Source organism: Kogia breviceps, chromosome 3 (genome assembly GCF_026419965.1).
Source record: "Kogia breviceps isolate mKogBre1 chromosome 3, mKogBre1 haplotype 1, whole genome shotgun sequence".
Classification (NCBI taxonomy): Eukaryota; Metazoa; Chordata; class Mammalia; order Artiodactyla; family Physeteridae; genus Kogia; species Kogia breviceps.
Genome location: NC_081312.1, coordinates 178,490,134 through 178,515,378, shown reverse-complemented (window position 1 = coordinate 178,515,378; position 25,245 = coordinate 178,490,134). Strand labels below are relative to the sequence as shown.

General features: G+C 39.0%; 1 protein-coding gene across 2 annotated transcripts in view; it reads right to left on the bottom strand.

Annotated features, from left to right (window-relative positions):
- MYO3A (myosin IIIA) overlaps positions 1-25,245 on the bottom strand; it is a 177,708-nt gene that overhangs the window by 127,643 nt on the left and 24,820 nt on the right. For both annotated transcript variants that reach the window (XM_067030447.1, XM_067030446.1), the window contains exons 5-8: positions 16,460-16,564; positions 15,762-15,861; positions 4,418-4,494; positions 592-737 (exon numbers count right to left, since the gene is read on the bottom strand). In XM_067030447.1, the coding sequence (XP_066886548.1) occupies positions 592-737; positions 4,418-4,494; positions 15,762-15,861; positions 16,460-16,564 (428 nt within the window). The remainder of the gene's footprint in view (positions 1-591; positions 738-4,417; positions 4,495-15,761; positions 15,862-16,459; positions 16,565-25,245) is intronic.

The window sequence follows — 25,245 nt, the reverse complement described above, 5'->3', positions numbered from 1 at the left end:
AAAGTCTGTCAATACACACATTGAAGGGGAGGCATCTCCATAGAAAAGCATCTTCCTGGGTCCAAAGAGATTATTCTTCTAAGTTTAGTGCTTCATATTAATATATTCAAAACACTAACAAATTTGAAATCATTACTTTATCAATAAATTTTATTTCTAATTTTCTTAACCCTGTTATCTTAAAGTTCTAAACAAAGGGAAGTATTAGCAAGTAGTAAAAAATTTACTAGATTGATGGAGTGAAATGAAGCACATCCCCGTTACACTGACTGTGGACCAGGGAGCCTCACTGATGAATCTGGGGAATGGATCAGCAGTGGCAGGAACTGCTGTTTTCTGAGCGCAAATCCTTGCCAAAGAAAAAAAGACACACTTAGTTCCAAGAGAAAGCTCTTTTACTTAGACCAGGGAAATGCAACTATGGAACAAAAAGAGTGTCTCGGAAGAAGCAGCATGCTAACTCCAGGCCACTCTGCTCCCAACCTGATGAAATATATGTGGGTATTTCCACGAGGAGCTTGACGAGCACTCAGTGGCTAGAGGAAGACAGATGGGCTGCAGGTACTGGACCCAGTGTGAGAGCCCCCTGACCTTGGTATTTTGAAGAGTGCTCGCATGGGATGGAGGTCGGCCAGTGGAGGGTCCCCGTCCCCAAGCTCGATGGCCGTGATCCCCAGGGACCACGTGTCACATCTGGCGTCGTAGGTTGTATCCAACTGCTGTTCACATGCAATCACCTAGTAGAAAATGAAAGAAAAATGAAGTTTGTGACTTTAACAAGCACATAGCAGAATGCTTAGAACAGTGTGTAAGTGCTCGAACTGATGAGGTTTGAGAGCTCCGAGCGAAGGCAGTAACACAGGGGAGTAAAAGCTCAAATTATAATTAGTAGCAGTAGTTTTATGCTGAGAACAGAGAATATCTTAGCAGGGTTGCAAGTATGAGAAGAAACCTATGAAAAAAAATTTCTGAAAATGCAAAACAGAAAGGGGACTGAAACAGTGTCCCCCATGGGAAGGGATGTAATCAAATACACAGCTAACACCTGTGCAATGACAGTCACTTGATAAACATTTGATGAGTGAACAGAGTCATTCATCTCGGCAAAGATAAAGAATACATCTTTAACAAATAAAAAGCGAAGGAGGTAAAGAACAATAAGCTTGAGAGCAGTCTAGTTAAATGGCCTCGATCTTTTCTGACAACTAGAAGGCAGGAATGAGACAAGTGTGGAGAAATGCAAAAAGGCTTATGCCATTAATAAGAGAAAAATAAACTGGATAAAAATAAACATTGGTAAGGCTTTATCAGCAGTTATCTGGGAGCACACTAAATAGTAAAGCTACAACCAGCTTTTTAAAAATTCCATTAATCAAAGGATGTCACTGAGAGACAAGAAAAAAAAGGGGGGAATCTTTTTTGCAGTATCATGAAATAGTGTTAACATAGAAGAATTATTACACAGTTACTTCACAATTTATTTCTAAATGTGTAAGTATAAATACAGACTGCAAATAATAATTGTAACATCAGTGATAACAAAAAGAAAATTCAACTTTAAATTTTTAAAACTATTTTCTACATTTAAAAAAATTTTACATTTTGTGAATGCCAACTCACAAGACAAATAAAAACTGATTTGGGGATAATGGCAGGTTAGAGTTTTATCATTTAACTACAGTACTATGAAATGATAGGCAAAGTGAAAGGAATCTAAGGTCCTGTCTGGAACGTAGTTCATCTTTCTGACTCTACTCAACATCAAGCTTAACACATTAAAAAATCCCTGTGTTGGCACAGAGGGTGAACTTATGCCCCAATTTTCCCATGATGTTCTAGGTTTGTGCTCGCTTCCCTAGCGTCATTATAAATACCATCCCCTTTCACTCTCCAAAGTGTCCTGGCTTGGACAGTAAGTTACATGGTCACCCAGCACAGCCACTGCCTCCCCTGTCCCCTTCACTGTGAAACGCACATACTCTAGTTTGGGAAGGATGGCTTTACGTAACTGACAAATGCTACCTTTGATCTAGAATTTAACTGAAAGAATGTCAAATCAAGAATTTCACTTTTCAACTGATAATCAATTTGAACAATTTTGCTTACCTTATTCTTTTCTAATTCATAGCAATTTGACATGAATAACATAGAGCTGGTATATATGTGATGTCTTCATTAACTAGATGGTTGATTACTCAAAATGTATTCAAAATACATTCTTCAACAATTCTAGGTAAGTGGAAATTTATTGAAATATTGCCAATCATTCACAAGTTGGAATATGCTTATTACAGGGAGATGCATGTAATGTGCACAGAATCTTGAACATATATTTATATGACAGTTTGAAAAGACCACAGTAAACCTTTCTCTTTTATATAATATCCACCGGTTTGCCAAGCAGGAAAGCACTTTCAAACCCTATTTGTGCTACAGTAGGTTTATTAATAATAAATAATGACTTATCAGTAAAATGCCTGTCTAGTAATTACACAGTAAGAAGTATCAATTTTAATTATTAACTTATTTACTATTCTGGTAATTCAATTTTAGATAGATCAAAATATTTCCTTTTCCTCATATACTGGTTCCAAGATCTACTAATCAAAATTATTTTTACTAAATGGCAAACTTAAAATATAATACTGGCTTTGTTGCTATAAATTAACATGAAAAATATAAAGCTAGATGATTAATTATTTAATATTAAACATTCTGTTTTATATATTATAGTATTTTTATAGTAATTAATCATATATGTGGATAAGATGCAAAGCTTGGTATTATAGCTAAATTTTATTAATTTTTCACTTTGAAAATTTTTCATAAGCTTTTAAAACAACAGTGATATATCAGAACAAACTGAAGAAACTCTCACTTGAGATTCTCTTACTCAATTTTTTTTAGCATTTTTCTTTGAGATACTCTTATTCAATTTTGTTTTTGCTTATATGACTATACTTTCTACTTTTATTCTAAGATGTTCTCCCAGTTCAAAAAATTTTTGAATCCATTGGAATTTTTTAGTTTCTTAAGCTAACTTATCCTTTCTCCATGTTTTACATTACACTTACATTTTAACTTTTTTTTGCAAGTAGTAATGAAGTATTAAAATAGGAACAGTACACTAGGATTTAATCCTCAAGCAAATTTAATTCTACGATTTTGCAATATTAATGTAGTATTTGAATTACTTCTCCTCGCTTCACTCGCTAGAGTTGTAGGTAAATAGCAGAGCTTTTCCCAAAGGTTGCAGAGAGCTTTCAAACATATGTTCTCTACTGATAAACATAATTAAAAGGATTAAAGGCATTAACAGTGACTGTGGAGAAAAGATGTGACTCTAGAAAACATCTTTCCTCAACTATTTTGGCAGTTTCTCTACAACTTCCCAAAGGGGATGGTGAAAAGAATCTCCTGAAGTGCAATATGGCCCTAAGCAGAGTGACTCAACACGGGAACCTACTATAAACACAGGTTAATAGGCCTGAAGCCGATCTTAAACAAAGCTAGGCGTTTTTATATTTCTATCCAAGTTAAAAACAAAATCTAAATATCATTAAGAGAGATGCATGCTAAGCAATTAAAAGCATATTTAATGAAAAATCAAGGCTGCAAGTACAGCTGACCCTTGAACAATACAGGGTTAGGGGTTGCAACCCCCCCGAGCAGTCAAAAATCCACGTACTGTTATCTCTGCCTCAAAAACAGAGGAATGGATAAATGACTCACCCAAGGTCAGGAAGCTGACACAGTTTGGATAGAATCAGGACCCAAACCCTAGTTCTTTTGATTCCACATATTGTGAGCTCTGATCAAACACAAACTTTTCCCCACACTTAGTTAATTTAAAGATCTGTAAAATGGGATTGGGATTAGCAGATACCAACTACTATATATAAAACAGATAAACAACAAGGTCCTACTGTATAGCACAGGGAACTATATTCAATATCTTGTAATAACCTAAAATGAAAAAGAACAGGAAAAAGAACATATACATGTATAACTAAATCACTTTGCTGTACAGCAGAAACTAACACAACATTGTAAATCAAGTATACTTCAATAAAAAAAGAAATCAATCTGTAAAATGAAAATACAGGTACTATATTTATTGAAAAAAAATTTGCGTATAAGCAAACCTGCAGTTCAAACCTGTGTTGTTCAACTGTAGTTTCTCTTTCCCTCATGTGACTCATTCATTCAATCCCTCATTTATTCACATATTTGCTCACAGCCCATTTATTATCTCCCATGTCCCTCCTCACACATGTAATTATGTCACATAAAAACAACACAACTGACATTTTCTTCTAGTATATTCCAAAAACGCATATGGAGCTAGAGTATGCATAAAAAGGAAACTCAGAAAGGATTAAATATTACATTTGCCTCCCTCAAAACTCTATCTGACCTCAGGAGCCATCCAAAAGGGCGTTCCTACAGATGTATTCCGACGGTGCCAGGTGCTGGTGAGCTGTGCAGACACGCCTGGAAGGAAGAGACGAGACTTACTTCTTGCATTCGTTACTCAGGTAAGGAGATTCCAACTGCAATAAATTTGCTTACAAACTAATACTAAAATTCTGTTCCCTTACAGTTTGGATAGAATCAGGACTCAAACCCTAGTTCTTTTGAGTCCACATATTGTGAGCTCTGATCAAACACAAACTTCTCCCCACACTTAGTTAATTTAAAGATCTGTAAAATGGTATTGGGATTAGCAGATACCAACTACTATATATAAAACAGATTGAAGTTCAAGCCATTGGACTTGAACTTCACCTTAAAGTATCCTAAGTCAGGATGTCTACATAGCCAAGATACACAACGGTCCTCCTATTTTCTATTTCTCATATCCACAGGTATCCAGGCTTAAAGGCCCATTCCAAGTTTTAGTTCCCCCTTGCTGACTTGATCTGCTCCTGATCATACTAACCTCTGTATCTCTTGACCTTCTAGATTTTAAACTATTTGTCTATATTGCATATTTCGGCACGTAGTTATGCTTTGAATGGTAGGCTCTCTCCACTCCCACCTCCCTCTCTGCACTACTAAATTCTGGTGAATTTGAGAATGTTTTATATCGTGGTATGCACATAGTAGGTGACTTGTGAACGTGAATAAAATTATTTTCCATCTGTCAACTTGGGACAAATCACACCTGACCGGAAATTTCAAATCAACTACATCTATGTAAACCAACACCATCAATAAAATCAGTTCTTTTCCTTTAGAGAATTATACACAGAAGGATTACAATGAAAAGGCATAACCAAATATTTCAATCATGTCATCTCATTAATTCTACCTGGTTAGATACAATCATAACTGACTCAGGAAAATCCAGAGTATAGTCTCCCTCCTCACATTTCATACTTTCGCTCCTCTGGCTGCACGGTGCCGCTTCCCTTGACCTGCTCTGAACTTGACCGGTTATCCCCAAATCATGGACTTTAACTCCTTGATGTCCCTGTTTTGAAGAGTACCTCCTGGTGTCACATTTGTTTTAGGCTCCGGCTGTTTATCTTATAGGCCAAGTAGAACAAAGGCACTAACTGAGGTTTAAAATTGGATATATTTGATTCCTCCAAGATGATACTTTGTCATGAAATTCAAAGGCCATATTCAGCCAAAAGGGCATTTCACTGGTGGAAACATACTTGAGCAGAGGGCTAGGCAGTATGTTTTGGTTCCATATTAATTTCATCCCTCAAGGAGCTCCTCCACTAATGTATTAATCTTGTCCTAAGTGGAATCTCCATCTATGGCCTTCACATTTTGCCTTTAAAAAGGCTTATCATTTGACAGAAAATATCCTCATGAAATCATTTTTGAAATTCAAAGGAAATCATCTAATCTGTGGCTGAAGGTTCTCCCTTGAATATTTTCTAACACATGATCTGAAGAAAGGGAATAAACATTTAATACACATTTCTCCCAAATGCATCCTCTACCTCTATCTCTACTCCAGGTATTTTACCTTTCAGAAAAATTAAGTATAAATCTAAACATTTTATCTTGTCTTTTCCTATGAATTAAAGGGAGGAATGATTAAGCTTGACTTTGATAGTATCAGAGTACAGTAATTTATTTATATAAGTAGGAAAAGTAAATAGATTTTAAAAGAAATTTAACTTAAAATTGATTATAAATCTACTAAAATTTATTCTAAGGACTTATAATTATCTATGAAAAAATTGAAAATTATATTTGACCCTTGGTGAACATTTTTGCTTCAATTTCATAAAGGTAGTTTAAGAATTCAAACGTCATTTAAGCAAAATGTAAAGGGGGGAGAAAAAAAACCACAACTGAGTAAAATGTCGAAAGTTTTGCTCCTGGTAAGAAAGTGACACTTTAGACTAATCGTTTGATACATTTTTCTTCTTTCTGAAGATAAAGAAAATATGATGTCGCTAGAATTGGCATTTTTCAGCAAGCAGTCCTGCCCTGGCGTCTGAATTTATAGATATGGATGTCAGGAAAGGACCATCCCTACATACTCCACAGGAAAGATATTGGGAAGGAGGCTAAGAAGAGTGTCTTAGGGTGTGGCACAGGACCCAAGATAGACCATTCAGACTTCCTGGAAATGTGAATCTTGAGTGGAGACACTAGAGTGACTAGACTAGAGGGACCAGGGTGAGTCATCCAGTGTTGAGGATCTAAGGATTAGCCCAGGTGATGCTGCTCTGGAGGTCCAGGGATGCCAGAACCCTTTCCTAGGAGGCTGGATTGCCCAGCTTCTCCCTTGGCTTTGTAGGCCACTCAGTGCCATTTTCCGTTAGCATTGCCTAAGTTGGTCAGAGTTAAGTTTCTGTTGCCTACAATCAAGGAACGCTGACTGATACAAGAACCTAATGATTTTACATATAAAGGAGTAAACTAACAAGGGTAATGGTCAATAATAATGAGTTTACAAAGTCTAAGAGTTATTAGGCTGTATATTAATATGAATTAAGAATTTTTTAAAGCAAGCATTTGGCCTTCAAACTTCTTGATCACACATTCCAAGCAATAAGAAACTTCTGAGCAAGCATACTCGATATAGATAGACTATTTTCTACATATTTCCTGGTATAGTAATATACACGTTATGAAATGTATAAAGATAATCATAAAGGATGATATTAAAATAATAACTATCATGAATATTTCATAATAAGTTATGGATATATCTGCACATCAATGATATCTGGGATAATGAATTGCAATGCTAATGGAGTCTCATATATTTAGAGTCCTTTGGGATCCTGCAGAAAGACTGTTTTACACCTGGTTCCTGTAAACTGAATGGAAACAGGAAAAATTCAGCCCAGAATGTGAAGAAGGAAAAACAAAAAGTCTCAAAATAAGTGAAAAAGGAAAATTGCAAGTAGGTAGAATAAGAAACCCTTGAGTCTGAGAATATTGGATAATTATCACATTGAAAACAGGACACACACCTATGAAAGAGTAACAGAGGAAGGTCTTGACCAAATCATGTTTGTTGAATGCTTCTGCAATGACTGTTAACTCTGAAGATCATTTTTCCAACACAACCAACTACTTCAGAACTAGAAGGCACCTTAATGGTTGTAACATCTAACGTGTTCATTTTCAGGTTAGTAAACTTTAGCTGGAGGGAAAAATGAGTTTCCTGAGGACAAACGGCATTTTTACTTAACATAAATTCCCACAAGAAAATTAGCTAAGAAGGTAGAAAAATGCAAAATTCTCTTGAGAATGACTGACTTAAATTACTTTAAAAGGCAACAGGACGGGCTTCCCTGGTGGTGCAGTGGTTAAGAATCTGCCTGCCAATACAGGGGACACGGGTTTGAGCCCTGGTCCAGGAAGATCTCACGTGCCGCAGAGCAACTAAGCCCGTGCGCCGCAACTACTGAGCCTGAGCTCTAGAGCCTGCGCGCCACAACTACTGAGCCCGTGTGCCTAGAGCCCGTGCTCCACAACAAGAGAAGCACCGCAATGAGAAGCCCGTGCGCCACAACGAAGAGTAGCCCCCGCTCGCCGCAACTAAAGCCCACGCACAGCAACGAAGACCCAATGTAGCCAAAAATAAATTAATTAAATAAATTTTAAAAAAATAATAATAAATAAATAAGATCATTGAGTGCTGGTCCGAAGCACTTATTTTACAATGAGAAAAACTGAGAAGACAAAGAGGTGATTCTTAAAAAAACAGAAGGAAAGTCCTCTTTGGTACCCCTAAAGCGACCACATCATGGAAAGGCAGAATTGGTGACTTACACTAAAATTGCTAACCTGCACCGAGGTAGTTTGTTTTTGTGTTAGGTAATTCCCTAGATATAAGTTTTCTTTCATTTGTTGCTAAATGAAAACTCTTTCAAGATGTCTGAAATCCATTCTTAACTTCATAACAGAATTTTTTGGTGTACTTTACATAATTTAATTTCAACAATAAAAACCAAAATTTTGAACATCTCTCAGAATATAGGGCAGTGCCCATCAATAAGAAAAAAATATTCTCTAGGGTATTTAGAAATTTCCTTGTCTCTCCCTTTCCATAACCCTCTTTAAAAAAAAAATCTTTATTTACAGTTACTTGCAGAAGAGGAAGGCCCAGGCAGCTGTGCCTGTCGTGTATCAGCCCAATCCCCAGTCCCGGCTGACTGCATCAAAGGGGATGTCTGACCCTGCCTGTCCAGCTGAACTCCTTCTCTCACTGCCAATTCCTGTGGATTCAGGTGCTAAAAGTCTGGATTGGTTAGCTTCTGGCACTACACCCATAAGGTCATAAAGGCTGTGACAGTTGAGGCTGCTATTTTTGAGAAGCCTTGTTGGGCAACATGAAGACTCCAGAGGCTAGTCTGTAGACACTCAAGGAAAAGCAGAGAGGAGAGATTCCGTTTCTCCAGTGAGAGAGTGAGACGCAGCAAGCGGTCCTGGTTCTCATCTTCCGTTCTTCTGTCTGTTCCAGTCCCCTTCCTCCTGTTCTTCTTATCTAGGAAATTGCCTTTTGTATCTTACTCCTTTTTGGAACTAGTTTGGGGTTCTTGTCCTTACAACCGAAAGGCCCTTGACCAAGACATACACACTATCTGTAAGGCCAAACAGCTTCGTTCAACTTCAGAAAATGTTCACTTTGGCAGAGTTGAGCCTATAGGTTCAGCTGGAAACACAGAGGTCTAAAACAAAGAGTCCATTTATTCATGGTTTTGCTTTACAAATTGAAAGAATTCATACATGTCTTTCCTTTCAAATAAAATAAAGGTCACCTTCCTGAAGTACAAAAATAAATTCTGACTGAGGAAAGTATTAATTTTTTGTATAGGTATGAAAATTCTAAATCTCTGACAACTTTTAAAAATGGTTCTTCCCTCTAGTTTCTTTTTTCAATATATCATTTCATTATATAAAGCACTAGCTCTCAAATTTTCAAGATTCATAACATTCAACTACCAAATATATATACCTGGTAGATACATATGTGTATATACATATAATCTTTAGACATATACATAAACATCTTTAGACATATGTGCTAAGTCTCCAACTCTACTCCATAGTTAAAAAAATTTTTTTGACATAATCTCAACGTTAAAGAAAAGTTGGCAAGAGAAGTATAAATAATTTTGTTTCCTGAACCATTTAAGTATGTAAGTATGTAAACCATGTAATGTAAGTGGGCTACATGATGCCCTTTCACCCCCAAATACTTTAATGTATGATTGCTACAAACAAGGACATTCCCCTACCTACCCACAATACAATTAATAAAACCAGGAAATTTAACATGGATGCTACAAAAGTGGGTTATTAATAAATAAGTCACAACTTCTCTCTGACCTACATTATTCATTGGGGATTTGGTCTAAAATTGAGCATGTGGGTAATAAGAGATTGAAAGCCATAAAATACTCTGTCATAAGAACGATGTCTAAATAAGTCACAAGAAGTACATTCTGTACTTTGGTATTGAAATGTTAACTATTCTATTAGAAATGAAGATCCCCAGAGAGAAATCTGTAGAAATGAGAACTGAGTACTGCCCTTTAAATTTAGTCTCTCTTTCATTTTCTATTCCAAATGAGGACTGCTTTTTCAGATGTTAGTTGACTTGCCTAAAGGGGTTTACCTCCTGGGAGGTCGTGTTATTTATTGATTGATCATACACCAGTGACCGCTAATGTATTTCATTTATAACATCTGCAAGCTCAGTTGTCTTTTTATTCTCTGAGGTGGCTGGTGGTTTTCTGTAAAAGCCTAGCCCACTTAACAAGAAAACAAAAGGTTTTCTTAAAGGCTCTACTCATAACTAGCATTAGCAAGCTGAATCTTACTTTTAGTGTAGTTTAATAGTTGATATTTAAAGTTAATATCCAATTGACTCTAGCAAAGGGCTATTATTTTTTTAAACAGAAAGAAGCACCTATTTTGGGAACTCAGATTTTCAGTATTTAGCAACTATCAACATTTAAATAAAGTATTTATTTACTATTTATCAAGTACCTACTATGTATACAACACTGAGCTAGGGGTGAGGGGACAGTATTACTTCATGGTAATAGCTCAGATTTTTAAAATTATAAAGTGTCAGTAATTATACTACGTAGCTCACCTGTATCATCTCATTTACTCTCCACAGCGATCAACCCTATGAGGTAGAGACTGTTTTTCATACTTGATGTCCCTGGAGGTTTTAAGTGACCTTCTGAAGGTCACACAGTTACATGGAAAATCCTACCTCCCATCCACTCACTCATTCGAGAGTATTTATTGAGCGCTTCCGATGGGCCAGTGCCATGCTTGGTTCCAGGGACAGAGTGACAGGCCAGACAGAGACCGAGCCATCACAAAGCTCACAGCTTAGCAGCGAAGGTAGTCAAATTAAACACACGATTATCATCAAGTGTGTTAACTGTTTGGCTAAAGAAAAGACAGAGTGCATATATACAACGGAATATGACTCAGCCATTAAAAAGAATGAAATAATGTCATTTGCAGCAACATGGATGGACCTGGAGATTATCATACTAAGTGAAGTAAGTCAGACAGAGAAAGACAAATATCATAGGATATCGCTTATATGCAGAATCTAAAAAAAATGATACAAATGAACTTGTTTACAAACCAGAAACAGACTCACAGACTTAGAGAACAAACTTATGGTTACTACCAGGGGGAAGGGTGGGGGCAGGGATAGTTAGGGAGTTTGGGACTGATATGCACACACTGCTATATTTAAAATAAATAATCAACACTGACCTACTGCATAGTATAAGGAACTCTGCTCAGTATTCTGTAATAACCTAAATGGGAAAAGAAGCTGAAAAAGAATAGATGTTATGTATAACTGAATCACTTTGCTGTACACCTGAAACTAACACAACATTGTTAGTCAACTGTACTCCAATATAAAGTATAAATTTTTAAAAAAAGAAAGGATAGGGTGTTGGGGAAGTTCTCAGCCAGGCAGACAGAAGTTAGCTGGGTGCAGGGGTGAGGGGAGGTTTCCGTGCAGGGAAAGCGTCATGTTTGTAACCGGTCACAAAATTCAATGACATAAATCTTAGATACATAAAGCAAACTGTCATTGTGATTTCTTCATTTTGCCTCTAACTATTATGGGCTCGCCTATGTCCCTACCCACTGGCTGGGAGAAGTAAAGCTGAGTCAGAGCCAAACCGTAAGTCCTGTTAGAAGAGCTCAGTCTCTCTTGAATTAAAGTGCTCGCTCCATCTCTCAGATGGCGCCCCTCCTTCTTCTCTGCTGAAGACGGTACTGTCTGTACAGGATGAGGGATGGCTTATAAGACCTTGCGGTGGGGAGAAGAAGGAGGGTCCTCGGGTGTGGTGGGTCTCTGGGGCCACGTTCCTTTGTCTGCCCGCCTGCTGGGGGCCCCCTGGCCCTCCTGATGGGGTCTGCATCCAGTGAGCCTGTGGCCTGTTCTCAGGCAGGCAGGGCTGCCTGTGTAGAGCCTCCTGGCAGACGAAGGCTCACGCTGGCTTCAGCTGGGGCTGACAATGCTCTGAGGTCTGGCTGTGACTCCTATTCAGACCCGGCCCAGGTGATCTGGGCTTTGCTCCTCGCCGCCCATCCTGAGCACACCCCCTCTAGAAACTCCCCAGCCAGATTTGCAGTTATTTGGGGGTTAATGGGAGCAGAGGGTAGGGGTTTGGAGAAGCTTAGCTTGAGTGCTTCCTGTACCTAATCACTCTACACCTCCACGCCAGGACGATGTGATCACCCCAGTCTGGACTGGCGCAGACTCCGCAGGGACTTTGTCTGGGACTCGGAATGACAGTGGTGGGAAGGGTGGGTAAGAGTTCCTTTCCAGCCTCGTTGTCACCTTCACTTTTTTTTTTTTTTTTTTTTTTTGGTGGTACGTGGGCCTCTCACTGTTGTGGCCTCTCCCGTTGCGGAGCACAGGCTCCGGACGTGCAGGCTCAGCGGCCACAGCTCATGGGCCCAGCCGCTCCACGGCATGTGGGATCTTCCGGGACTGGGGCACAAACCCGTGTCCCCGGCATCGGCAGGCGGACTCCCAACCACTGCGCCACCAGGGAAGCCCTCACCTTCACTTTTTAAAAGCTTATCTCACTGTCCCGCCTCTTTCTCTGTTTCACCTTCTCCACAATTACCCAAGAACTGGGAAGGGTTTCCCTCTTCTTTCTGTTCTCTCTTATGCGAACCCTACGATGGATCCCTGGAATTTCCCTCTCCGTAAGCTAAAGAGAAGGTAAAGCAATTTAGACAGATCTTTCTCAAGAGATAACCCGGGTCTTGCTACACATTCCTATTTTTTAATATTACCTCAGTCATTTTCTTGCATTTCTTTTGGAACAAACCTTAACCTCCCCCCCAAACAGAGAGATGCTTCTGGCAGACGGGGGTGACGGCCACATTCTTGCATAAGCAAGAGAAGAGCATGTTAACCAGTTTCGAAGAACTTCCTCCGACACATGTGTAAGAGCCCTGACTGAGAAAGAGGGTGGTACATTTAAGAGACTGAAAGAAGCTGACCTGGCTCACAGGTAATAGGAAGAGGGGGTCCCTGCTATGCACCAAGGGGCAAAAGAAGGTGTTAATCATTCAGGGCTCACTCTGGGCCAGCAGAGAGGATCACAAGGCACAGCCCTCCCCAAGGAGGGCTGACAAAATATTGAGCAAGAGAGCGGCAGGGTCAGCTGAGCCAGAGCTGCAAGTGTGAGGAATGGTCTGGAAGGAGAGGAATGAGACTGGCTGCAGGGGGGTTAGTAAATCGTAGCAGCAGGAGCCCAGGTCAGGGATGGTGGTGAGGACCAGGGCAGAGGGGTAAAGATGGAGTCTGGGAACTTATAACAGAGACACAGCCTTGTGACTCACCGTAGATGTGGGTGGTGAAGACAAAGGAAAGCTCAAGGATAAGCTAAGATTTCTAGCTTGAGCAACAAAATAGATACTGAGGACTTTTTCTAAGACAAGAAACTCTTGATATGAAGCAGACTTCCGGGAATGGATGAGCTGGTGGAGCTCCCTTTGAGCACTTAGAGGACTGGCGGCCATCCAAGTACAGATCTCCAATACCCAATAATGAGCCTACTGCACATTGTACGAGGTGAGGAATCCAAATAAAAATACGTTCTAAACTCCTTCACTCCCCGCTGTGGCATTCTCTGAAAATCTGATTTAAACATAAACAGAGGGCCCTGATTTTCAGGTTGGTTCTGCAGTTGGTGGCTTCGCACACCGTATTCCTCATGCCCTTGAGAAGTTTCACCACGTATGAACCTCCATCCTCGGGTTTTAATTCATATGAAAACCTTAAACCATCTTAGGTGAATCGAATCCATGTCCTCTTACCATGGAGAATAGAGATATAAGCATCCTTTCATAGGCAAATAGTAGCATTTTAGTATCAGACACCAGGAACACATTTAATAGGCAACTGACCCTCCTTTCTCATTGTTGCTGACAGCAAAGTCTTTAAGTTAATTAATATAAAACCAAAGCTCTCGTTTTGTCAGCTTTCTAAATTATGACTACTTTCTAGAGATATCATAATAAAGGCCACTTTATTTATTATCTAGGTGTATATTTTTACTCTGGATTACTTGGGAGGGTGTCCCAGGAAGTTGCCTTTCTCAGAGCTACTGGTTTACCAAGTTCTTTTGTGTGTGTGACTGAAGATGTTTATTTACATTTGTTTTAACAATTTTCATCTGGGCTATATATATTATAGCCATTTTTTAGAGCAAGAGAATTATGAGATCTCAAGTTAAATATTAAGTTCTCCATTTGGGTCTGTTAAGACTGGACCCAAAATTATTGCCTGAAGAGAGTCATGGCTCTGTCTGCGGAGCAGTGAAGAATGTTTTGTTGTTGTTTTTTAGAATTTCAGGCACAAGTTCTCATTAGTATCCTAACTCGGCCAGATTGTTCAAATGCACAGCTCTGAACTCAACTAGTAACACGCACACTAGCTGCATCCCAGTTATTAATCAGGAATTCATCGCCAAGCTCACTGCTGCTCTGTAGTTTTCAAATGCCCAGCTGAGGGAAAAAAAATACGTGGTCATTTGAAAGATACGCTATTCAACTGTTCCTGTCTAGATGCTCTGCAGTTCATTCCTGGGTGAAGCCAGATCACTAAAGAGCTACATACTGGGATTAAAACAATTAATTTCTAAGGTGAGTCGATTAGTCTCCCTAAGCTTCATTTTCCAAAATGCAAAATGAAGGAAGAGGCACTCGTTCACTCAACTATTACTCACTGAACTACTATTCCCAAAGTATTAGGTCTACAAAAAAGAAGATGACATAGTCCCACCTCTTAATGACCCTGTCTATCTGTGAGCCTAAGTATCTTTATCTACATCTAAAGACCAAGTAGACCATTATAATCTTATGTGATAAACACAGGAATGGAGAAATATACAGGGTACGGAAGCACAAGGAGAGACACCTTACCCAGCCTGAGTGCAGGAAGGGGAGGACGACAAGGACACTGAGATGTCCTAGAATAATGCCGCCCGCTTCACGGGTGCGGTGTGTTAGCGGGGATCCAGTGAGACGGGGGCGATATCACTGTCCCAACTGGAAAAGGAGGAGCACAGGTGTCAGCTACAGTGCCTCTGGCTCTGACACAGACACTCCGAACTGGCTCAGTCAATACGGAAATGTATTAGCTCACATGACAGAAGGTCCAGAGATAGGGGAGGTTCAGAGTCAGTTGATTTAGTGGCTGGATTATGTCACCACGGACCCTCCTTCTTCTCCTCTCGCAGGGCTGCCTTCCCACTTGGGACGGAACACCTCAGGATAGAACAAGGTGGCTGCAGGCAACACAGTAAGACATGGAAGGTCCCAAGTAAGAAAGAGACCATCTTTACTTGTGTTGCCCTCTTAGGAGGGAAAACATTTTCCCAGAGACATTTGAAGATTTCCCCTCCTGTCTCAAAATCCTGGGTTTGGGCACCTGCCCATCAGGAAAGCAATCAATAGTAAGGGCCGTGGGCTTACCATTTAGACTTAGTGTGATTATTTGGAGCCCGTCTATTTCAGAGAATCAACCACACACACCGCCGCAGGAGTGTTACAGGCACACGATGGCTGACTTGAAAGAAGTCACTCTGTCTTCTGGGAATCCCTCATTTGCCAAATTTTTTAAAATCTCTGCAACTTTCCTACCTCAATGAGATACTGGTTTTTTCTCTTTCAATGCCTACAAAGCAAGGCTGATGGAAAATGATCAAATCACATCATACGAGTCATTCTGCGGCCCAAATCCATGCATTTCAAACAAAACTTACCAAAATCTACGAGTTTAACTCCGCCTTCAATGGTTAATAGGATGTTATTTCCTTTTATATCACGGTGGATAGTTTTGTTGTTATGCAAATGCTGAAGTCCCTAGAAGTGGGAAATAAATACATAGTGGCCTTTAAAGAAAGCATCAAAAACACATTTTTCAGATGGATGCATTTATACAAAATCAGTAGGCAACACATGTTAAAATTAACAAAGGTTCTTAAATGTTTCACATTGAGTTAGTCAAATCAAAGTGTATCATTTCCACTTTGGACTATATAAAAATTCAAAAAACCAGTGCATACTCCTTAGCCCTTAGCATATAGTTTATTTAAAATGTGCTGATCTCAAGAGAAGAAAACATTCTATACACTCATTTGAAATAATGGCTGTTAAAGGAATAAATAAATAAATAATGGCAAATAAAAACCTAACTATTAGTAAAAATACACATTATCTACCTTTGCCATAATCTCTGAAATATACCTAGGAGATCAAAACTCAGGTTTCTGTTAACACAAGGAGGGTAGATCTCTAATGGAAAAAAGGAACTAGTTATGCTAAACATTTAACATTTTGCATCTTACTCTTGCATCGATAAATACTAATGTAGTGATGTTTCGCTAAAAATAGGATCCCCACTTTTTATTTAACTGGAACTGCCTCCTAATTAATGCGCGAACAATTTAAACCGCCTTACCAACAGCGCTTCTCGTAAAATATAGGCAATTATGGGCTCACTCATTCTTTTGCCCTTCTTCAGAAATCCTTTCACAAGATCTGTCACTGATCCTCCGTTGCACAGCTATAAAAGAATATTTCAAGATAGATAATAAAATGATATGACATTTTAAGTACTTGCTATAAATGGTTTTCTCAAAACATTTTTAAAAACTGTTCTAACTTTTTGTTTCAAACAATTATTCCCATCATCTTTATGGTTTCACAAATGAAATGAAAATATAAACTTGTACTAGTGTACAATTAATTATTGGAACACAGTTTCCATATGAATTAATTTTTAGAAGAGAATCTGGAGAAGCACTGGGCTTGGCTTTTAAATTTAAGGATAAGAATTATGATTCTATAAATTAGTCTCAAATTTTAAGATCTAGGGCTTAAAAGCATTCTTGATTCCTGATAGTTTAATCAACAGTGCAATGTGACCTCAATCCATGGCTATCTACTGTTTCATATGTGCATTAATTTAAAAACATACCTCCCTTCTGGTAAAACTTCAGAGTGTGCTGAAGTAAGGGTTACAAACACTATTTTCGAAAACTGTTTTAAGTGTCATGTTCCCTAGCTTCCTCCCTCCACACCTCCCCAGAGCAGCGGAATCTTAGAGGAAAACAAGAGGGAGGCACATGGTAGGGGAATTTTTCACATCCAGGTTTCTCTGAAGTCAGGAAACATGAAGTCCCACAGTAAACTTTCAAAGGGGCTGTGTACTTTCGCAAGAGAGAAACACTGACATTAGCAGTGGAACATGAGAGGGGAGATAACTAGGTAAATGGTCCCAACAAAGCTTTGACCCCGTCATCCCCTAACGTCTGATCCATTAGCCTTTGCTGTCAGCTCTGTCTCTCCTCCCAGGGCTCTGGTCCATGGCCTCCTTGCCCTTACCCTGAACTACGGGGCCTCCTCTGACACCTCAGTGCCTGCAAACTAAGAGCCTGGCATTTCCCTGACTCTACTGACCTAAACGGAGGTAGAGAACAAAGGTGAGAGGAAGTGTATTCCTGACACCCTCATCTAAAATACTGAACACGGGCTTCCCCGGTGGCGCAGCGGTTGGGAGTCTGCCTGCCGATGCAGGGGACGCGGGTTCGTGCCCCGGTCCGGGAAGATCCCACGTGCCGCGGAGCGGCTGGGCCCGTGAGCCATGGCCGCTGAGCCTGCGCGTCCGGAGCCTGTGCTCCGCAACGGGAAGAGGCCACAGCAGTGAGAGGCCCGCGTACCGCAAAAAAAAAAATAAATAAATAAAATAAAATACTGAACACATTTTCTCTCAAACTTTTTTCTAACACAGTGATTAGATTTTATTGGATGCCTGAACACTTCTGATACATCATAGATTAGATAATAACAGCCGTGTTGGGCACATTCTCTAAGCTAGCACATTTCTATTCCATTTACATGCATTATCTGTGCATCTCACCACTCTGTGAAGTAGGAATAATTAGCATCTCCATACTAAGGATTGGGAAAGTGAGGCACAAAATGCTAAGGTAACTTGGAAAAGATCACACAGTAGTGACAGAGCTAAGACCTCAATATGGACAGCCTGACTTTAGAGTCCAGACTTACATTTAATCATGACGTGTCATGATCCCCCAAAAGGAGGTCTGGGCTGGCTGGTCAATCTAGCCATCATGTGTAATATTGTTTTTGTAAGTGTGTTTAAAATCTAAACACGAACTCACAAATGAACACTTAGGTGCAACCCCTTTTATAACTGGTGTCTTTCTACATTCAAAGCAAACTTTCACCTTCTACAGGAATCGGTGCAGCCCTAGCATTCCCAAACCAGCATTTTCTTCTGCAGGAAAGGGAACACCTTTTAACTGGATAAGAAGAAGAGTGCGCCGTCCTGACAGCAGAATACAGGGTCACATTGCCTCCTCTGTGGCCCAGCAAGATTGGTTCACAAAATTATTCAAAATTGACTGAAAAGATGGCTTCCCTGGTGGCGCGGTGGTTAAGAATCTGCCTGCCACGAGTTCGAGCCCTGGTCTGGGGAGATCGCACATGCCGCGGAGCAACTAAGCCCGTGAGCCACAACTACTGAGCCTGCATGTCTGGAGCCTGTGCTCCACAACGGGAGAGGCGGCGACAGTGAGAGGCCTGCGCACCGCGATGAAGAGTGGCCCCCACTCTCCGCCACTGGAGAAAGCCCTCGCACAGAAACGAAGACCCAACACAGCCAAATAAAAATAAATAAATTAATAAATTTTTAAAAATTGACTGAAAAGAAATTGAGTCCTTTAAATTGCAGAGCACTTTTTTTTTTTTTTTTTTTTTTTTTGTGGTACGCGGGCCTCTCACTGTTGTGGCCTCTCCCGTTGCGGAGCATAGGCTCCGGATGCGCAGGCTCAGCGGCCGTGGCTCACGGGCCCAGCCGCTCCACAGCATGTGGGATCTTCCCGGACCGGGGCACGAACCCGTATCCCCTGCATCGGCAGGCAGACTCTCAACCACTGCGCCACCAGGGAAGCCCCAGAGCACTTATTTAAAAGAACCAAGTTTTAGGACCAGTTTTTAAATTTCCAAAATTCATTGCAGGGTGACTGAATGGCTTTTCCTATGTCTCCAAAGTGTGGCCTCTTTGCTGCATCTTCTGTGACTGACTATTACGTTAATTCAAGAGTAAACAACTAGGATCTTACAGGGAGAATAAAGGAGCCATAAAGAAATGTGCAGGACGAGGCTTCCCTGGTACGGCAGTGGTTAAGAATCTACCTGCCAATACAGAGGACACGGGTTTGAGCCCTGGTCCGGGAAGATCCCACATGCCGTGGAGCAACTGGGCCTGTGTGCCACAACTACTGAGCCTGTGCTCTAGAGCCCGTGAGCCACAACTACTGAGCCCTCGTGCCTAGAGCCTGTGCTCTGCAACAAGAGAAGCCACCGCAATGAGAAGCCCGCACACTGCAACAAAGAGCAGCCCCTGCTCTCTGCAACTAGAGAAAGCCCATGTGCAGCAATGAAGACCCAACACAGCCAAAAATAAATAAATAAAATAAAAAATAAATAAATAAATTTATTTTTTTAAAAAAGAAATGTGCAGGAGATAAAATAAAAATTGAAAAAAGAACTAATGCGATCATAGAGTTTACACTAAGAAGTTCAAATACCACTTTCCGGTATCAATATTTCTTTGACATAGCTATTTTCCCCAACTAGTAAAGTTGAGAATACAGGATTCTTTGTGATATACACTTTAGTTTTTTTTTTTAAGTAAGGTATATTGAGGCATAATTTACATACAATAAAATTCACCCAATTTAGCATACAATTCTGAGTATTGACAAATATATTAGTCATGTAACCACAACCACAGTCAAGATATAGAACAAATCCATCACACAAAAATCTACCCTCCTGTCTCTTTGTAGTCACACCTCTCCCCCAGCCCCTGGCAAGCACTAATCTCTTTTCTGCCCCTATGATTTTGTCTCTGCAGGAATGTCATGCAGATTGAGTCATAAGGTATGTAGCCCATTAAGTCTAGCTCCTTTGATTTGGCACAATGACTCTGAGATTCATCATTGTTGCTGAACATTCCTTCTTTAATGCTATTTTAATGTTAGTCATTCCTTCTTTAATGCTGAGTATTCCACTGAATAGATAAACCACTGTTTGTTTATCCATTCATTAAATGAAAGACCTTTGAGTTGTTTCCAGTTTTGGGGAATTATGAGCAAAACCACTGTAAACATTTGCATAATAGGCTTTTCCATGAATATGGTTTTCATTGCTCTTGGGAACTGCTGGGTCCTATCGGTCATATGTTTGACCTTCTTCTAGGTATTTGCTAAACTATTTCCCAAAGTGGCTGTACCAGTCTGCATTCCCACTAGCAGTGAACGAGAGTTCCAGTTGCTCCACATCCTCGTCAGCAGTTGACACTGTGACTTTTTAAAAAGCCATTCTAAATGGATCTCGTGATTTTGATTTGAGTTTGTCTAATGACTAATTTCATTGACCATCTTTTCATGTATGTATTTGCTATCCATTTACTTTCTTTGGTGAAGTGTTCAAATTTTTGGTTCATTTTTAATTTTTTTTTATTATTGAGTTTTGAGAGTTCTTTATATATGTTGGATACAAGTCTTTTCTCCCAGTTTGTGGCTTGACCTTTTATTTTAAGTATCTTTTGAAAAGCAGTTCTAAATTTATCATGTTAAAAATTTTACGGAAAGTGTTTTTTATGTCATATCAAGAAAATGTTTGCCTAACCCAAGGTCAAAAAAGTTTTCTTCTCTAATTCCTTCAGGAAGTTTTATAGTTTTAGGTTCCACATATAGGTAGGTCTATAATCCATTTTGAGTTAATTTTTGTACATGTGTTAGGTATGGATTATATATGGATGCCCAATTATTACAGAACACTTTTCTATTATTCAAAGTTGCCCAGAAAACAGAAAATATGACTCTGAATTGAGTTTAAAACCTAGTTACCAACACAAGGAATAGGGGAATCTGAAATGCATATTGTTAAGTGAAAGAAGGCAATTTGAAAATGCTACATACTGTATGATTCCAACTATACGACATTCTGGAAAAGGCAAGACTATGGATACTGTAAAACAATCAGTGATTAACAGGGTCCAGGGAAGAGAAAGGGAAGAATGACCAGATGGAGCACAGAGGATTTTTTAGGGCAGTGAAACAAGTCTCTATGATACTGTAATGGTGGATACAGGTCATTATTTATTTGTCAAAATCCGTAAAAAGTACACCACCAAGAGTGAACCCTAATGTAAACTGTGGACCTTGGATGGTACTGATGTGTCAATGTAGGTTCATCAATTGTAACAAATGCACCACTCTGGTAAGACATGTAGATAATGGGGGAGTCTCTGCATGTGTGAGGGCAGGGGACATATGAGAAATCTCTGTACCTCCCTCTCAATTTTTCTGTTGACTCTAAAACTATGCTAAAAAATAAAGTCTTTAAAATATCTGTAAAATGTACAACACAGAGAATTAACCCTAATGTAAACTATGGACTTTAGTTAATAATAGTGTATCATTATTGTCTCATCAACTGTAACAAATGTACCATACCAATGCAAGATGTTAATAATAGGGAAAACTTGGTGAGGGGGATTTATGGAAACTCTTTGAACTTTCCACTCATTTTTCCCATAAACCTAAACCTGTTCAAAAAAATAAAATCTATTAATTTTTTAAAATCTAGCTGCTAACATCAAGAATATTCGAAAAGGTCCTAAACTAACAATGAAGGAGCATACAAAATTACTCCAAGTTATGTCAAACCCCTTACAGGGTCTTCTTAGAAACTAATTATTCTACTATGTGGCTGCTGCCTAAGCAGGAATAGTGGTTTAATTTTCAGAATGGAAAGGGGTCTGTTGAACGAAACTTCAAGAAGAGGTAGATTAAAACGAAAAAGAAATTATTAAACAGACCACAGGGACCAAATGTCAATAAACCACAAGTTAACTTGTGGTTGACCTCTTCCTAAAGATGCCCAAGATGAGATATCACCATGAATATTCTAAATCCTCGTTTAGAATTAGCAACATTTCAAATATGCTCTAGGATGAACTTTACTTTTGTTCAATTAGCATAAAATGCCTTTCATATATGAATAAAGTAAAAAAAAATTAAATGAAGTACGTCTGTTAAAGGAAATGCAAATGTTGAATTAAGCAATAGATCATAAAAAAATGAAAATGACTGTTATGTTTCCATTTAAAAAGAACTGCACCCAGAGGAATGAACTGCATCATATTAACCCTATGCAATTCTTAAATCACCAAGATAGGTTAAAAGGGGGATTTGTAATAGGGGACCAGAAAACCCTTAAGTGTAGCTTCGTAGCACAATGCTATAACAGGGCCTTAATGTTCTTTCACTGTACAAAAGTGAAGTATAATTTTCTTAAGCCAGAGCTACACTAATGAAAGAACAGAGCAACAGTGAGAATGAATTCTCTCTCTAGGCTGTAGTCAAACATGAAAAAAAAAAACAATAACCTAAATCAAAAGGGGTGATATTCTCTGAACAGATCATTACAACTCACTTCCAAAGACAGCTTTTATACGTTTTCAAAATGTATTCTGTCTTCACTGTGTTAGGAGATATATGAGATTTTTACTCGAATTTCTGGAAAAGGACTACTGACTTCTGCAGTTGGCATTTCTGACTTTTGCTGTTTTTCATTGTTTTTTGTTTATTCTAAGAATGCTCTAAGACGCTTTGCTTAGTCTGACCATATCCCATGTGAGGCCACAAAAGCAGAAACTCTCATTTTCTAACACTCATTCTAGTTTTTACTTTGCTCATTTTATAAAAGCATTTGAGTCTTTTTACAGAAACCAATTTTTAGCAAACACCTACAAGTGAAGTTTCTGGTAACTGTGGGTGAGTAACTGCACCATTTCACACTGCCGAAGTAATGTGTAAAAGTTCAGTTTGCTCCACAACCTCACCAATACTGGGTGTTATAAGTCTTTTAAATTTTAGTCATTTTAGTGGTGGTGTACTATAGTTTCATGGTGGTTTTAATTTGAATTTCCCCCCAAAATAAAGATATTAAACATATTATATATATGCTTTTGCAAAGAGTCCAAACTTTTTTTGCACTTTATAAGAAATTGGTTAGATGAAATTTCCATCTATTCTTACAGTGCTGAGATTGTTTATCACAAATGGGTGTTGAATTTTGACACGTTTTTATTAATTTTTTTCTCTTTGATTCCATTAATACAGTGAATTATGATGCAATAAATTTTAATGTTTAACAAACTTATTTTAATGTTTTAATAAAATTGCATTCCTGGGATCAATGCCATTCAGTCATAACATATTAACATTTTTATATACCGTATGCTAACACATATATATGGAATCTAAGAAAAAAAAATGTCATGAAGAGACTAGGGGTAGGATGGGAATAAAACACAGACCTATTAGACCATGGACTTGAGGAATTGGGGAGGGGGAAGGGTAAGCTGTGATGAAGTGAGAGAGTGGCAGGGACATATATACACTACCAAACGTAGGGTGGATAGCTAGTGGGAAGCAGCCGCATAGCACAGGGAGATCAGCTCGGTGTTTTGTGACCACCTAGAGGGGTGCAATAGGGAGGGTGGGAGGGAGGGAGATGCAAGAGGGAAGAGATATGGGCACATATGTATATGTATAACTGATTCCCTTTGTTGTAAAGCAGAAACTAACACACCGTTGTAAAGCAATTATACTCCAATAAAGATGTTTAAAAAAATTTATATATTACTGGATTCAATTTGTTAATATTTTGAGAAAGATTTTTTCCAAATGTGTTCATGTGAAATGTCAGAATATATTTTCTTTTCTTGTAATATCTTTGTCTTCTTTTGTCAGTATAAAGTCGCCCTCATAAATGAATCAAGAAGACTGATTCTTTCTTTCTTAAAGATTTCATAGGATTCATTTTTTTCCCCAGAATGACAGTGTGAAGAACTCCGTGGACTCATTCCCCAGTATAACTGGGGAAAATTATAAAAATAAACAATGAGTTAAAGTCTTTGGAAATTGTAAGGATGTACAGCAAAGGAAGTAACATTTAAGAACACAACTAATATATGTCGTATTTCATTTTGTCCTCTGTAGGCTTATTAACTGTACTTTTTCATTTAATTTTTAGTGGTTGCTTTAGCATTTACAATATGCATCTTTAACTTAACAGAATATGCCTTAAAATAATATTATACCACTTCATAAGTAATGTAAGACCCTTAAGACCGTAATTTCCATTTTTCCTCCCCTGTCCCTTTGCTATTGTTGTTATACATTTTAATTCTGCATGTCATGACCCCACAATACATAATTATAATTATGGTTTCAAACAGTGATTTTTTTCTCTTAAAGATACTAAAAAATATAAAATACAAAGTTTCTTATTTATCTTTATATTTACCATGGATAATATTCTTTTCATTTCTTTTTGCAGGTCTGAGTTTCTATATGAAGTCATTTTCCTTCAGCCTGAAAACTTTATTCCACATTTTTATGGTGCAGGTCTCTGATGGTAAATTCTTTTCCTTTGATGAAAACATCTGTCTTTATTTTGCCTTCATTTATGAGTAACATTTTCACTGTACACAGATTTCTAAGTTGAAGGCCTTTCAATGTTTCAAATACACCATTCCACTGCACTGGAGGACAGATCAGTGACCATGCTTCTCTCTGACCCCTCCATGTCCTCTTGGTGCTTTTATAATGTTCTCTTCATTATCAGTGTTCAGCATCTTGTTTGTGACATATCTTAGTGTGGTAATCTTTGTTTATCCTACAAGAGGGATTTTTTTTTTTTTTTTTTTTTTTTTTTTTTTTTTTTTTTTTTTCGGTACGCGGGCCTCTCTCTCTCTCCCTGTTGTGGCCTCTCGCGTTGTGGAGTACAGGCTCCGGACGCGCAGGCTCAGCGGCCATGGCTCACGGGCCCAGCCGCTCGGCGGCATGTGGGATCTTCCTGGACCGGTGCACGAACCCGCGTCCGCTGCATCCGCAGGCGGACTCTCAACCACTGCGCCACCAGGGAAGCCCTACAAGAGGGATTTTTGAGCTTCTTAGATCTGTGACTTTTTAGTGTTTACCAAATTCAGAAAAATTTCAGCCATCATCTACTTAAATACCGTATCTCTGCCCCCCGCCCCGCCCCTGTACTGCTCTTGGACTGAAATTACACACAGTTTAGAATACTAGATAATGTCCCATAAGTCGCAGGGGTCTTTTTCCCTTTTTTGTCTGTCTG